General features: G+C 34.6%; 3 protein-coding genes across 5 annotated transcripts; 1 reads left to right on the top strand and 2 right to left on the bottom strand.

The window, feature by feature from the left end:
• Positions 1-2,660: 2,660 nt before the first annotated feature.
• Positions 2,661-4,560, top strand: LOC142527975 (uncharacterized). 2 transcript variants are annotated; one of them, XM_075632990.1, is made up of 2 exons: positions 2,661-3,425; positions 4,098-4,560. In XM_075632990.1, the coding sequence occupies exons 1-2, from the start codon at positions 2,841-2,843 to the stop codon at positions 4,149-4,151; spliced, it is 639 nt and encodes a 212-aa protein (XP_075489105.1). In that variant the 5' UTR covers positions 2,661-2,840; the 3' UTR covers positions 4,152-4,560. The 2 variants fall into 2 exon arrangements, with proteins under 2 accessions (XP_075489105.1, XP_075489104.1); XM_075632989.1 differs by having other exon boundaries at positions 2,663-3,425; positions 4,081-4,550.
• Positions 4,561-6,046: 1,486 nt separating this feature from the next.
• Positions 6,047-6,415, bottom strand: LOC142526046 (cysteine proteinase inhibitor 1-like). The gene has a single exon (XM_075630321.1). It carries the CDS (start codon positions 6,413-6,415, stop codon positions 6,047-6,049), a length of 369 nt encoding a protein of 122 aa, XP_075486436.1.
• Positions 6,416-7,838: 1,423 nt separating this feature from the next.
• On the bottom strand, positions 7,839-11,204 carry LOC142526700 (large ribosomal subunit protein uL3-like). Of its 2 annotated transcripts, none has more exons than XM_075631250.1 (6): positions 11,094-11,204; positions 10,640-10,741; positions 10,215-10,325; positions 9,479-9,783; positions 8,638-9,047; positions 7,839-8,296 (listed from the first exon to the last, which is right to left on the bottom strand). In XM_075631250.1, the coding sequence occupies exons 2-6, from the start codon at positions 10,722-10,724 to the stop codon at positions 8,038-8,040; spliced, it is 1,170 nt and encodes a 389-aa protein (XP_075487365.1). In that variant the 5' UTR covers positions 10,725-10,741; positions 11,094-11,204; the 3' UTR covers positions 7,839-8,037. The 2 variants fall into 2 exon arrangements, with proteins under 2 accessions (XP_075487365.1, XP_075487366.1); XM_075631251.1 differs by lacking the exon at positions 11,094-11,204 and adding an exon at positions 11,028-11,090.
• Between the last annotated feature and the right edge of the window lie 2,666 nt (positions 11,205-13,870).

Below are 13,870 nucleotides of genomic sequence, written 5' to 3'. Positions count from 1 at the left end.
AATTCTGCTGCTAACGAGCGCAGTAATTCAAGCAGAATCGGGTTATTATAAACTTTATGCCTTGGCTAGGTGTATATGTTTCATCTGCTTCGATTTTTGGTACACATTGATGCCTAATATCGATTTACACACGACAGAAGGTGGCTTTATTATATTCTTAATTTAATGTTTAGTGAGTAACTTCATAAGCATTTAATTTTAAAGAGTGGAATAAGACTGAATCATGAATCGGGCATGGATGGATTGTGCCCCCGGTAACGTTGAGCATCGTTTGCTGGTATGACTCATGATGTCATCAATAGTGGGCTTGGGGCCTCGTCTAAGCGTGGAAAACTTCAAAGCCATAGTGGCCAAATGTCTTTGGAGGTGATGGGCAGACTCCAAAAGATGCAAGAAAAAATTAATGAGATGGAGTTGCGACAAAGACAAAGTATTGCGAATATAGGGCAGATGATTGTGCAGAATCAACAGCTCAAGAACCTCATACACACCGTACAAAGTGAGACTCCAGACCAGGCAGAGGGATCTCATGTTCCTGAGCTATTTACCAAGTGGGTAAAAATAACTTGTGAAAAAAGAACTCTTTAATTTTGGTTGTTGCTTGGATTAAATTACTATCATCTTTTCGCTTTTGCTGGCAGGATAAGCTGACTATGGGATCAAAGTCTGGTTGATCAGAGCTATTATTGATCGATATAGATGCTCCACATGTTAGAGTAGATATCCTGTAAGCTAACTATTGACTAGATAATTTATTGACTCAATTGTAATAAACAATCTTTATTTTAATATAATTCATTATTTCATGGTTGATTAATTCTTTATTTATATATCCATGTGATCAACATAGATAAAGATCTTGATTATACTTTAATACAAATGAATTGTAATTCGATGTTGAAACTCATTTGTAAATATTGTATAATCTAAATTCGTTTTTAGTCGATTCAACCGCCTAAAACAAGGATAAAAGTTGCTTGAGCTCGAGACTAGTATCTGTGATGTTGTGTACCGCGTTTCTTGGTAAGGACATAGAGATGTCCAAACATGGAGATGGGTAGTCATATAATGTTTATACCGAACAGCCCTCCCTCGGATTTTCCAAGTGGTTATCATTAATCGAGAGGATAAGTCCGTGATTATGATTGTACATCATTAGTCCTTACGACTCGGGACAACACCGAGGCTCTATATGCAAGGGCTGTGCTTTGACTCGTTTACTGACTCCAGGAGGGTCATTAGGTGACGAAATTGGGTACAGTTGCGACGCATGTAAGAGCAAGTGCGTTGTAGTCGGGAATTCATCGCTCACCTACGGGTGCTGATATCCTGTGTGATATGATGAAATAATAGTGCATGTAATTTCTGCCCAGAGTATGAGATGTACGTTAGAAAATAAGTTCTCCAATTGTACATGCGATATCATTATTTATCATCAAAGATATGTCATAGAGTCATCGAATTCTTATGCAACCCTCGATGAACCAATGGTTGCAGATTCTATCGGGATATATTAGATGAAGGGACCTTACTGTATGTTAATCATAACCGACTGGTTCTTACTCGCACTATCAGTGATACCTAGGGAATAATGGGACGATGCTATTAGACGCTCTTACCATGATTCGATGGGTTTAATCAGAAATATGATTTCTGACATTCTTATGATCAATTGTTGATACATAAAATGGGGCGAATTATGGTAAGCCCAAATACAGGATTATGTCATGAATCACAAAGAGTTGTGAACCCGCGGCTAGCTGTATCCCTGAACCATTGAGGGTCACACAAGTACTAAATTATTTTTTCCTCGTTGAGATAATCTCCTTGAATTTATATAAAATTATGATATAGTAAATTCAAGGAGTTGAATTTATCATAATTAAATTTTGAGAAAATAAATTCAAGTAGTTGAATTTATGAGATAGTAAATTCAATAAGTTGAATTTATGAATTTATCAAATTTGGTAAATTCAACTCCTTGAATTTATAAGATTTACGAATTTAAACTATTTAAACTCAAAAGTTGAGTTTATTAAATATTAAATTCAATGTAATGGGCTTGTAGAAGTATAAGCTCAACATACTAAATAAATTAAAGTTATTAATGGATTTTGATTAATTAATTAAACTAGTTGGACTAGTCCAATTAATTAATCAAGCTCATTAATGTTAATTAAGAAACCAAATATTATACTATAGTAATTAGGTTATGGAGATTTATTTAAGTAGGAGACTTAAATTCTAGACTCCACACACAAACACAATCTCGAAAAAGGCCTCCTCCCTCTCCTCAAGAATTCGGCCATCCTCTTTGAAAAAAGGGTTGAGCCGTCTTTCGTTTTTTTGATCTCAACGTAAAAAAATTCTAATTTTCTAGTGTAAGTTAGAAGAGGAACTAATCTTCTAATCGTGAACCTGATTCGAAGAATAAAGAAAGTAGTTCGTAGGAATTTCAGCAACAGCTATATCTGCTAATATCGGAATAGTTGAAGTTGAGTGAATTAATTCATTAAAGGTATAAATTTTAACGCCTATCAATATTTATTCAATCCAAATCATACGAATGTCCAAATATTTTGATTATCAAAATAAAAAATAAAAAATAAAAATTTCAAACCTCCGGTGTATTTGGTCTCTCTATATATAATAATTTTAAAATTGAATTAAGCATAAATAAATGCAAGCATCGCTTCACTCCTGCTTTCCCTTTCCCTTTACCTTTGTGATTTGCAAGCAAACCAGAGTTCTCTCTGTAAAGCACGACGGTGCTGCCGCCGTGTACACCGGTGGTGGGGGCGAACTCTTTTTCACTTTTCCGAACGGAAACCCATCTGAATATGACTTCAAGACCCGCCGCCGCCGCCGCCGCCACCAACGGTAATCGCCACCACTACTATCCACCCACCACCACTTCCTCTTCTACATCCGCCTCCTTCCGCGGCTGCTGCTGCTGCTTATTCCTCCTCTTCTCCTTCCTCGCCCTCGTCATTCTCGCCGTCATCCTCGTCATCGTCCTCGCCGTCAAGCCCAAAAAGCCCGAATTCGACCTCCAGCAAGTAGGGGTTCAGTACGTGGGTATCAACCCTACCACCACCTCCTCCGCCGTGGTTTCTCTCAACATCCGCATGCTCTTCTCGGCGGCGAACGACAACAAGGTTGGGATCAAGTACGGCGAGTCCAGGTTCACCGTCATGTACCGCGGCATACCCTTGGGACGTGGTACGATTCCCGCCTTCTACCAACCAGCCCACAGCTTAAGACGTGTCGAGACCACCATTGCTGTGGACCGGGTCAATTTACTGCAAGCAGATGCTGCAGATTTGGTGAGGGATGCTTCGTTGAACGACCGGGTCGAACTACGGGTCGTCGGTGATGTCGGAGCCAAGATCCGATTTCTTGGTTTCAATTCTCCCGAGGTGCAGGTGAGCTTTTCCTTGTTTTTCTTGCTGCCGAAGTTACTTTTCTCATTCGTTATTCGTCGTCATTTGGTGCGAAAATGGAGAGCTTTAGGATGTGCTACCATGCGCTCCGTCACACTGTTTGCTATAATGCGCGGGTATTAGCCCTTCCGCCCTACAGCCATGGAGTCTTCTGTCCTTTTATTTATCAATTATTCATTATTACTGTCGCTTACAGTTTGAATATTAATACGAATATGATTGGGTTTGGTAGGCTTGTCGTGGCACGGGCGACACACTACACTGTCCACTTCTCCAAATAATTTTACCCTTTTAATATTTTTCGCTGTACATTCTAAAATATAATATTTCTAAATTAAAATTATTTACATTCAACCATATTTGGAAAGAAAAATACAATATTACTTGACTTGATGTTTTCTTTTTCTGATAAAAAAAAAAAAAACCAAACTAGAGTATATATTTCGATTTATGCTATTTTGGTTTTGAACTTTTGATGGTTCTCTTCTTTTGTGTGTGTGTATATATGTGTGTGTGTGTGTGTGTGCTGGCTTCTACATTTGAAGGGAATAGTTGGTTGCCCACTGGGACATGTTTTTAGGCTGTCTGTTGTGTTAGACAAGATCATTCATTGTGAAAATATGTTGTAACTGGGCAGGTTTCTGTGGATTGCAGCTTAGCCTTAAGTCCAAGAAAGCAGACCCTAATATCGAAGCAGTGTGGATTTGATGGTCTTAGTGTATGATTAGATACTTTTTCTTTTCATTTCAATTTCTCTCTCAAATAACATAATAAGGTTATATTGAGAAATGAGATTTTACAAAGTGGCAACCACATGGGATTTCATCTGTTCTGACCAAGAGAGATGGAAAAAGGATTGGTTGCCAATGGATATGGAAAGAATACTAGGAGGGGAATTTTGCAAGTTTAGTTCCTCTGCTGTAGAGTTTTGGACTCTGACTGATTCTTGTTCTGTTTTTTGGGTCATTCCCACGCTCTTTTTTTTCACCTTCAATTTACTGCATACCATTTATTGTATTCCAGCTCTTCACAATGAAATGAATGTGGTACGGTATTTTTTGAATGGTTTAATTGGTCTCAGCGACATTTGTTTGTTTTGGCACAATCACTTCCTTTGCCCAAGTTGGGCCGCATATACTCTTACGGGTCGAATGCAATTACCATGTACTTTATTATTCTAATAAAAAGTGCTTGACATGTGTGAAGAAAAATCTTCAAGTCAAGTGGTGGAAAAAAGCAGTCAATCTAAAGTTGAACATAATAAATGCGAAAAAGCGAGAGATTAAAGCACGATTAAAAATGGGCTTTTTCGATAAATAAAATTTCTGAATTTTATGTTAACTTGTATTATTTATTGAAATTAAATTAACTTTTAGTTATTTGATAAATATTTTTTAAAAATATATATATCATAAATGCTCCAAAATATTCTTTAATAATTATGTTTGATAGTAAGAAACTTTCTAAGATTTACATTTATTCTTAAATTTAGTATGTTTATTTGTGGTTTGACAAAAACTTGTGTGAGACGGTCTCACGGGTCGTATTTTGTGAGACGAATCTCTTATTTGTGTCATCCATGAAAATGTATTACTTTTTATGCTAAGAGTATTAATTTTTATTGTGAATATCGGTAGGGTTGACCCGTCTCACATATAAATATTCGTGAAACTTCACACAAGACACCTATTGTGGTTTAATCTATTGATTAGTTTGCTATAGTTAAAATTATTATAAAAATTTAAAATATATTTTCAAATTCAATCTCATAACTTATAAAACTTGAAGTTTGATTTTTAGGCAAAAATTTGTGTGAGTCGGTCTCATGGGTCGTATTTTGTGAGACAGATCTCTTATTTGGGATATTAATGAAAAAATAATATTTTTTATGCTAAGAGTATTAATTTTTATTGTGAATATCGGTAGTATTAATCCGTCTCACATGTAAAAATTCGTGAAATCGTCTCATTAGAAATCTACTCATGATTTTAATGTTTCTTGTCATACTTTGTTATTTTTATTTATAACCTTACTTTTAAGAGTAAAGCCTGACATCATTATATTTACAGGTAACTAAACAGATTTAATCTTAATATACTTCTAATACATATCGATCATACTTTTGGTTCAATTATTAATTATTCTAGAAAATCAAATGATTTATCATTTAAAAAGTAATCACTGTAAAGTTTTATATATTATGTTAATATAAATTTTAATGTATCAAATAAATACTTTGCTCGAGATAAAGAAGATCTAGGTAAACTTCTAATTAGGGTGGTCAATCTATCCCCTTCTAAAAATCAAGTTTTGTGATTCATCACCTGCGTCAGTTAGAGGCGTCGAGATATACCCGGCAAAAAAACGTCCAACACAGTAAGTGATAACTTTACCCATCAAGAGCGCGTTTAGAATGAAAATTATAAGAACGTAACTTGAATAATGTACCAATTGAGAAATTTATAAAAATTCATGAACTTATTTATCAACAGTTTGTGCTCGTAAAAGAATATATACATGCAACGATACCAAATTGCACAACTCTCCACAAACCATGGTTTAATTACACGTACTCTTCCACGATATTTATATAAAATGACTAATTAAGCAATCTTCTCAAACGAAGTAACTCGCCTCTCTTTCTTCCAAGGCTTGTCCCAAACAACCACCCGGTAATTGCTTTCCGCCGTCATCGCCTTGAGACCGTCCCTGGCGATGATGACGACTCTGTAATTCTTACCATCAACTATCTGGGTTTCTCCTTTTATCACGGAGACAAGCTTTAGTATGGTAATTGCCCGCTTGTTGTGCTCTTTCACGGCGAATTTCGCAATCTCAACCACCTTAGGGTCCGTCAGGTTACTGATCACTTGCCAACCGGCGATGGAGGAAGATTTTCCGTCGCCTAACATGGCAGAAGCGAGAAGAATTAAGTAGATGACGAGAAACGACGAGAAAGATTTGGGTGCCATTTGCTTGTCGAATGTGTTTCCTTACCGCACAGCCACAGGTGAGTTTTTATAATGGCGATGCAAAATTGAAATCTAATTGGGAAATTCGTAATCGGGATTTTAAGTGAACACTTTGTCTTTTTATTTGTTAAATAAAAAGAAAATTACAGTAAGTATTAGTAAATATAGATTTATATAAAAAATATATTACTTTTTGATTGATAAAATCGAATTTGAGATTACTTTGAAAGTGTATATTTAAAGTTTCCAATGTGTCCTTTTATGATATATTATTTTAATAAATAACAAATTAAATATCTTAATTAGGTTTTTCATTCAAGACTACACACACCTCCTTCATATCACTTTTTTGAGGTTGATTTTTTTTAAAAAAAAAAATTTAAGGTTGATTTTGGTAATATAAATTTGGAGTAAAAAGTAGAGAGTTTAGTGGGTGTCCGTTTTCTCCCTATATACTTAGGGATAGATAATAATTAAATGGTGAAATTAATAATTAGTACTTTAAGTGTTCCACAAGTAATAATAATCGAGGATTAAGTGAAATTAAGCTTTACCATAAGGTTACATCCAATAATCGTTATTTATTTTCATATATGGGGTTGTTTGATCCAAATTTTTCGGCCTAAATATAGCGCTCTTACCCGAAACACCTACTACAATAACAATTTTTAGCATGCAACAATGAATTTAATTGGAGTCAAAATCCAAATAAATGGAAATCATAAAACAGGGAAAATGTATAATGACCCGTTATACAAGCGGTAAATGTACACAGAACAGATGTTACTGTTTCCAAGCAATTGTAATCGGAATAGAGAAATATTGAATAAGTGGGTACGAAACATATAATAATTATTTGAGGTAAACATTGAAATAGAAGATTTCACATGTTCATGCAAAAAATAAGAAAAAATATTAGATGTCGAGGTTGAGTATAACAAAAAGATAGTTAGGTCACCAATGACAAAAAAATAAAATAAAATAAATAAAATAACCAATATACTAAAAATTTGAGAGTGGTAAAGGGTAAAAGGAAAAAAAGATTTCGAAACAACGTATTTATGGACATATAACCATACTTGTTTTACAATCGGCATGTTTCAAAATATTCAATAAAAATATTGTCTTTAATTAGTTCGATTGGATAACTAATTGACCACAAATAAACTGTTGTTATTTGTGAAGAAGGTGATCTTTACTAGTCTCTAACCATGGATTTGAGGAAGGGAAGTCCAACGTTGTCCCAGATCTGCCAACATTTTTTTGCTAGACAGAGACCTGCTAGATGTTTAAATTGTATTTTTCTCGACTACTTACTACTTATCGATAAAATTAGATGAACCTGTACAGTCTGAGCTTCCAAGTTAAATGAATGAAATGTGTTGATGTTTTAAAAAATAAATAATAATTCAGAAAGCAAGAATGAAACCTGAACTGATTTTTAAACGAGACAATTTTTTTTGCAGAAGTTCCAATAGGTGAACGACTCTCCGACAGAATGGCAAAGAAAAAAAAAATTATTCCAAAACCAGCTTAAAAGTTTGAAACATAGGAAACCATGAATCCTAGAAAAATGCTTGAACGTTTTAGAATATCCCACAAGCACCAATGGCTTAAGATATCTAAGCCTTGACTCGACCATAAAACTTCTGCTTCTCCTGGGTTGTCTGGAAGCGTCCGTGTCCAAACTTGGACGAGGTATCGACAAACTTGAGCTTAATCTCTTCAAGGGCAACACGAGAAGTCTGTGCGAGGAGGGACTGACGAAGGGTAACAACCCTTTTCTTAGGGCCAACACAGCACCCCTTGATCATCAGGTAATCATCCTTAACCACGCCGTAGTGAGGAAATCCACCCATCGGCGTAATATCTTTCTCCGTCCTGCCATAGTTTCATTTAATAAAAAAATTAGTCATGTAGAAAAATAACTGGTTAGAGCAGCAGATACAAATTTACTACTGTTGTTCAATATACTACGGAGATTAATGTAGTAAAATTCTAGAATTCAGTGCAACTGACAAATCTGCCACAGAGCATGATGGTCATATTCCAAGCAACTTTTATTAGAAAAAAGTTCATATCATAAAAAAGCAAACACGTGAGAAAATAAAATAACAGAAAATACCATGGAAAATAGCAATTTTTTTGAAGTTGAAAGTAAAATAATTTGAAGAAACAAAAAATATAGATAATCGGTGGGGGGAGGAGGGAACGGTATTAACCTGTCAAACTCGGTACTGGCCGAGTGATCTTCATTCCCCACCTTTCCAAGCCTGTAGATCTTCTTGTTCATTTCAGTACGGTGATGGTATCCATTCTGACCAGCTCGGGCAACAGTGAATGAAACTCTGGCAGGGTGCCAAGCTCCAATACAAGCAACCTTGCGAAGACCCCTGTGAGTTTTGCGGGGAAGACGAGTAACACCCCATCGGGTAACCACACCTTCATAACCTTTACCCTTTGTGACACCGATAATGTCGATCATTTCGTCTTTCTGGAAAACAGCATCAATAGGGATCTGCTTCTCAAAGAAACCATATGCAAAGTCAACCTTTTGAGCAATAGTTCCACCATTCACTTGAATCTCCATCAAATGAGCCTTCTTTTGCTTCAGCCCTTTCATTTTCCTTATCTGCATAATTAATACATGAAATTATCAGAACAATACGAGAGAACCAAGACTTTCACATATAATAGTCAACTGTTGCATGGCAAGAAAACAAGTAGAAGGTAAAGCCAAAATTAACCAAGGAGTATATTCGTCTCCAGATTACCAGCATCATCTAAATCAATTGATGAAACATTCCTACTTCGTAATTTTAACATTTGATAGACAAATAAAAGATTTCTAATACAATATAACGAGGCTAAAATTGATATTCCTCTATGCCATTGGACAATGCACTGATGTGTGGCTGTAGCTCACAGTGGTTTTCTCGAGCCATCAACATATTGTGAATGAAACTATGATTCAAAATCTATTTAATGTTAAACAACACATAATTCAGCTCTAAGTCAAATTCAAGACACAATTGTAAAACAAGAATAAGATCGTGTTCATACCTGAGTGTGAGCAAGTACGCGAACAACAGAAGCATATTTTTTCACTTTCTCCAGCTGTGACTGGAGATCCTTCTTCCCCTCATCAGTCTCCAGTTTCTTGGAATACTTGGTAAAGGCCTTCTTCTTGGATTTGCACCAGTTCTTGTAAAACCTTCTCTTAATCTCCTCACTGAGATGCTGAGCCCAAACAGTGTTAAGACAGCGAAGGCCACGAGGAGTCTTCACATAACCAACCACTCCAACAACCACCATGGGTGGTGTTTCGACTATAGTGACAGCCTCGCAAGTCTCTTTCTTATGCAGTTCTACAAAATACAAGTAGTTCAAGGTGAGATCTATTTCAGGTAAAAATAATTAGCTAGCTCACAACTATTTAATAAAATAACAGTGAGACACAAAAGTAGGTATGTTTTCTATGAGAGGGAAACAATAACACAAAACACCAATAAAACGAGAAAAATAAGATGCAAAAAATTATAAGTTCACCAAGAAGTATATATCACGATTTTGTTGAAAATAAAAAAGGAAAAAAAATTGTTTCAACACATCACCGAAAAGATCTTATAGAGAAAAGATCATTGCTAATTTAACCATAAATGCAAACAAGAATTGCCTTCCGCAGACAATGGTACATTGCACCAGGAAAAAGATTGTACAGTGCACATTAGTAGAAGTTTTTGCAAAAGGAACTAACTAGGAGAAGTCTAAAATCACATAAGTAAGATATAGAAGTTACTTGATCCGGGTTTCTCAACTTCTCGGACAATGTGAGTCATCCCAGCCTTGTAACCCAAGAAGGCTGTCAGCTTGCAGGGCTTGCTGGGGTCATCCTTGGGAAAAGCCTTCACTGCATAATTGAAGGCAAGAAACAAGAGTAATTACAAGCTAAATGCAAGTGACAGGAAGAAAAACAAAGGAAAACCAAGTAACTACATTGCCGCACACATGCAATAAATATCCCTATATGTGTATCCGCTGATAAAACAGTCAACTTACCTAGGATAAATTACATGATCACACATTTCAAAATTGTAGTTTGGATTCCATACAATTTGCTTACTCGTATTTCCAAGATTCTCCGAGTAACTTTCGAAATTATATTAATCAGCAACAAAAAGGAGTCGCATTACTTCCTAGCTTAATCTACAAAACGATAGTTACCCTTTCCCCTGTGACGAGCAGCCCGCTTCCTCGGAAGGAAACCGAGTGACCCGTGCCTTGGGTGCTCAAACTTCCTGTGCGACATCTTTTCGCCTCCTTCACCTGCACAACACCCAAACTTTGAAAACCATCGAAACCAAAAAAATACAACAAACTAATACTATCCTAACAAACGTAGTTGTGACAATTGCAGCTACTCAATCACCCTTACTTCCACGTAAAAAAAACATAACTTTAACACAGAATGTGTGACAAACAAAAATTCTACACTTGTATATCAATGAAACAAACCATTATCCAATCATTTACATACAGATCGGTGAAATGGATCATTTCCAAACAAAATCTTTGAAAAGGTAGTAAAACATGCTCCGAAAGGTGCTCAAACCTGAAGCTAGCAACAAATTGAAATCAAACTGCGTAAGAATGATCTGCAAGAAACAACGGCGTGTACCTGATAACTGCGCGTCAGCTCAGCGAGAAACCCTAAAGCCCTGGGCTTAAAATATTTATAGCATTAACTGTAAAAGTCAAATAATTGGGCCGACGGCCTTTAATTGGGCTTCCAAGTAAGTATCGGTCCTTCGGATTCTAATTTAATTTAATTTTTGAAAAGTGAGTTTTCAGAATCTATTACTATTTTATCAGTATTACTATTATTAAGAATTACTTCATATAAATCAAATTATTTACCAAAAAAATTTAACTTCAAAGAAAATTTTCAAAAAATATATAAGTACGCAACGCGTGCGTGGTATTTAGATAGGTTAGTATGACCTTTATAAAATTGTAATTTGGCCCCCCAAATAAAATTATGATATGGTCTTTCATTAATTTTTATAATTATATAATTACACTTATTTTAATATAAATCAAATTAATCACCAAAAAAATTAAACTCAAAAGTAAATTTTCTATAAATAAATAAAATATATAAATACTGGTATTAAATGAGAAATGTGATCTATTTTTGGTTGTTTTGTATGTAATGAATATTTTCTAATTTATATGACAATCGTACCAAAATGTACTGGTGTATTCAATTTTTAGTAATAAATATAAATTTCATAATTTAATACAATACCGCATGATAGAATTATTATTTGTGTTTAGTCACTATTGAAATACTATTTCTCACAACCAATGAGCAACAGAAGTTTAAAATTCAAACGTTTATCGAGCGTTTCATGATTTAAAATGATTTATAGGGTATTAATTTAATTTACTTCTGTGTTTTAAAATGCTTACACCAAACTAGTCTGAGATCAGCAGATATGATTCTTCTTATATCTTACTATGAACGATCCAATGGAATCAATGCCTTATTAATTCGATTATCTGAATTAGGTCCACGATTGGAATCTTAATTCTTTGTTTAATTTGCATTAAAAAAAATTAGATAAGATTCAAGACTTTCGGCGGGTTGTGACAGCGGCTGTGCTAAGGCGGTCTCGGCCGTGAACTTTGGTGGACGAGATGAGGAATAATCCAATATTAGGAACATATTGTAAATACATGGAGTCAAGAGGAGGTCCATAACTTCATCAGATGTTTTTCCTTGGAGATCAGGATAAACACTAACCCATAGAAGCCGAGTTAGGGAATGAAAACTGGGTCAGGAAGGAAGGATGAGTCACTCAACACATCAAATCGCAAGCAGAGAGACTTAATTTACCCCATATCAAAGAAGTGGTACGCAACATGCTGGAATGACCAACAAGGAAACCAACAAGTCCAGGAAAATATGTGGATGGCCATATTTTGAAGGAACCATGAACATAGTGATTCAAACAATATAATTATACACAGATCCTAAGAGTATGATACCCAAATCATAAACCTTACCGGTGCCGAGAGAACAAGCCAGCGATAAGTACTCAAGTGATGGATTACCAGAGAGGATGGACGTAAAAGGTAATGACAAACCAAGACCCAAAGAATCAAAATGTGCTTGGTGTGGTATAAGGGTCGCCGGTAATAAGTGTACCATGTTCTTTCACTATTGTGCTACAAGAAGGGTGAGAATAATCGTTCTAAGCAATCTATCAACGTAACAATCTCGGCCAAGATTTAAATGTCTTGGGCTAACCATGAGGTAGCAAAGGTCGATAGAAAAATAGGTTTTTTGAAAGCAGAGTGGGCAAAGGGAATATCTGGATACAAAATGACGGTGGAAGAAGATTTCCGAGTAAAAAGGATGTCTCATGCATGGGACCAATAACTCAAAATTAGGATAACAGATGCCTCAATCCCGCATGTCAAATAATAGAAATACTCCATCATAACAAGGTTTACAAAAGGCAAAAACCATGAATCCAATGGAGTTCATATATTTTCTCAAAAATATTTTTGAGAAAGTTATAATTTTGGTCTTTATGTATTTGTCTTTATTCACAGTTTTGATTATCTATATTGCCAAATTTCAATATTAATATGTATTCTTTGTTTTTTCCCTGCCATTTTAACATTTGACATGAAGCTGAAAAAAGGGTTAAAATTACCAAAATCGAAAAGTACACGAATTATCAAAATTTTAAATAAGCAAACAACATACAATATCGAAGTTGTAATTTTTTCCCCATTTTTTGACAATTCATGTCAAATGGATGCTTGTTTTTGTTCGTTGGAAAGAAGAAAATGGAACGAATTTTGGCTTCCGATTTCCTATTTTTCCGTCATGTGTACTGTGTGTTGAATAAAGAGGTCGTGGGCCGTGGGAGGGGATGAGATTGCACGTGAGAGACAGAAGAAATGGGCCAACTTATTTTTTTTTTTTTTATAATTTTTTTATGATTAAATGTTAATAAATTTGAAATATAGATATTTATTTCATCAAATATCATTATCTTACAAAAATAATATTAATTTTATATTAATAATTTTTTTTATTTCATTCAACTACGATCATTCCACAAAAACTATCAAAATTCATAAATATATAAATACTAGTGTTTATTTACACGCGTTGGATGCTTATGCAGTTAAAATAATTATCTAAAAATGATAATTTTTGTTATTTTCAAATTAATAATTTTTTCATGCTTCTTTAATAGAAGCTGTATTGTAATCTAAAATTTTTAAAATATAGATTTTTAAAATATAGATAAAGATATGATTGAAGATTTCAAAAAAAAGCTGTTTTAGTTTTAGAAAAAAAATTCATAAATAAATTTATATAATTAAGATATTATTGTAATTTTAAATAAGGTTTCATAAAATGGTTAGTTAATT

This window comes from Primulina tabacum, chromosome 15 (genome assembly GCF_025594145.1).
Source record: "Primulina tabacum isolate GXHZ01 chromosome 15, ASM2559414v2, whole genome shotgun sequence".
In the NCBI taxonomy this organism is placed as follows: domain Eukaryota; kingdom Viridiplantae; phylum Streptophyta; class Magnoliopsida; order Lamiales; family Gesneriaceae; genus Primulina; species Primulina tabacum.
The sequence above is the reverse complement of the archived record's forward strand: the minus strand, read 5'-3'. Positions and strand labels throughout refer to the sequence as shown.

Excerpts from the sequence above, each read along its gene's own strand:
- LOC142526046 (XM_075630321.1), bottom strand. The coding sequence starts at position 6,415 with ATGGCACCCAAATCTTTCTCGTCGTTTCTCGTCATCTACTTAATTCTT.
- LOC142526700 (XM_075631250.1), bottom strand. The coding sequence starts at position 10,724 with ATGTCGCACAGGAAGTTTGAGCACCCAAGGCACGGGTCACTCGGTTTC. Across the intron at positions 9,048-9,478 it reads GCGTACTTGCTCACACTCAG|ATAAGGAAAATGAAAGGGCT; the intron begins GTATGAACACGA and ends TTAATTATGCAG. Across the intron at positions 8,297-8,637 it reads GCCAGTACCGAGTTTGACAG|GACGGAGAAAGATATTACGC; the intron begins GTTAATACCGTT and ends AAACTATGGCAG.
- LOC142527975 (XM_075632989.1), top strand. The coding sequence starts at position 2,841 with ATGACTTCAAGACCCGCCGCCGCCGCCGCCGCCACCAACGGTAATCGC. Across the intron at positions 3,426-4,080 it reads TCAATTCTCCCGAGGTGCAG|GTTTCTGTGGATTGCAGCTT; the intron begins GTGAGCTTTTCC and ends GTAACTGGGCAG.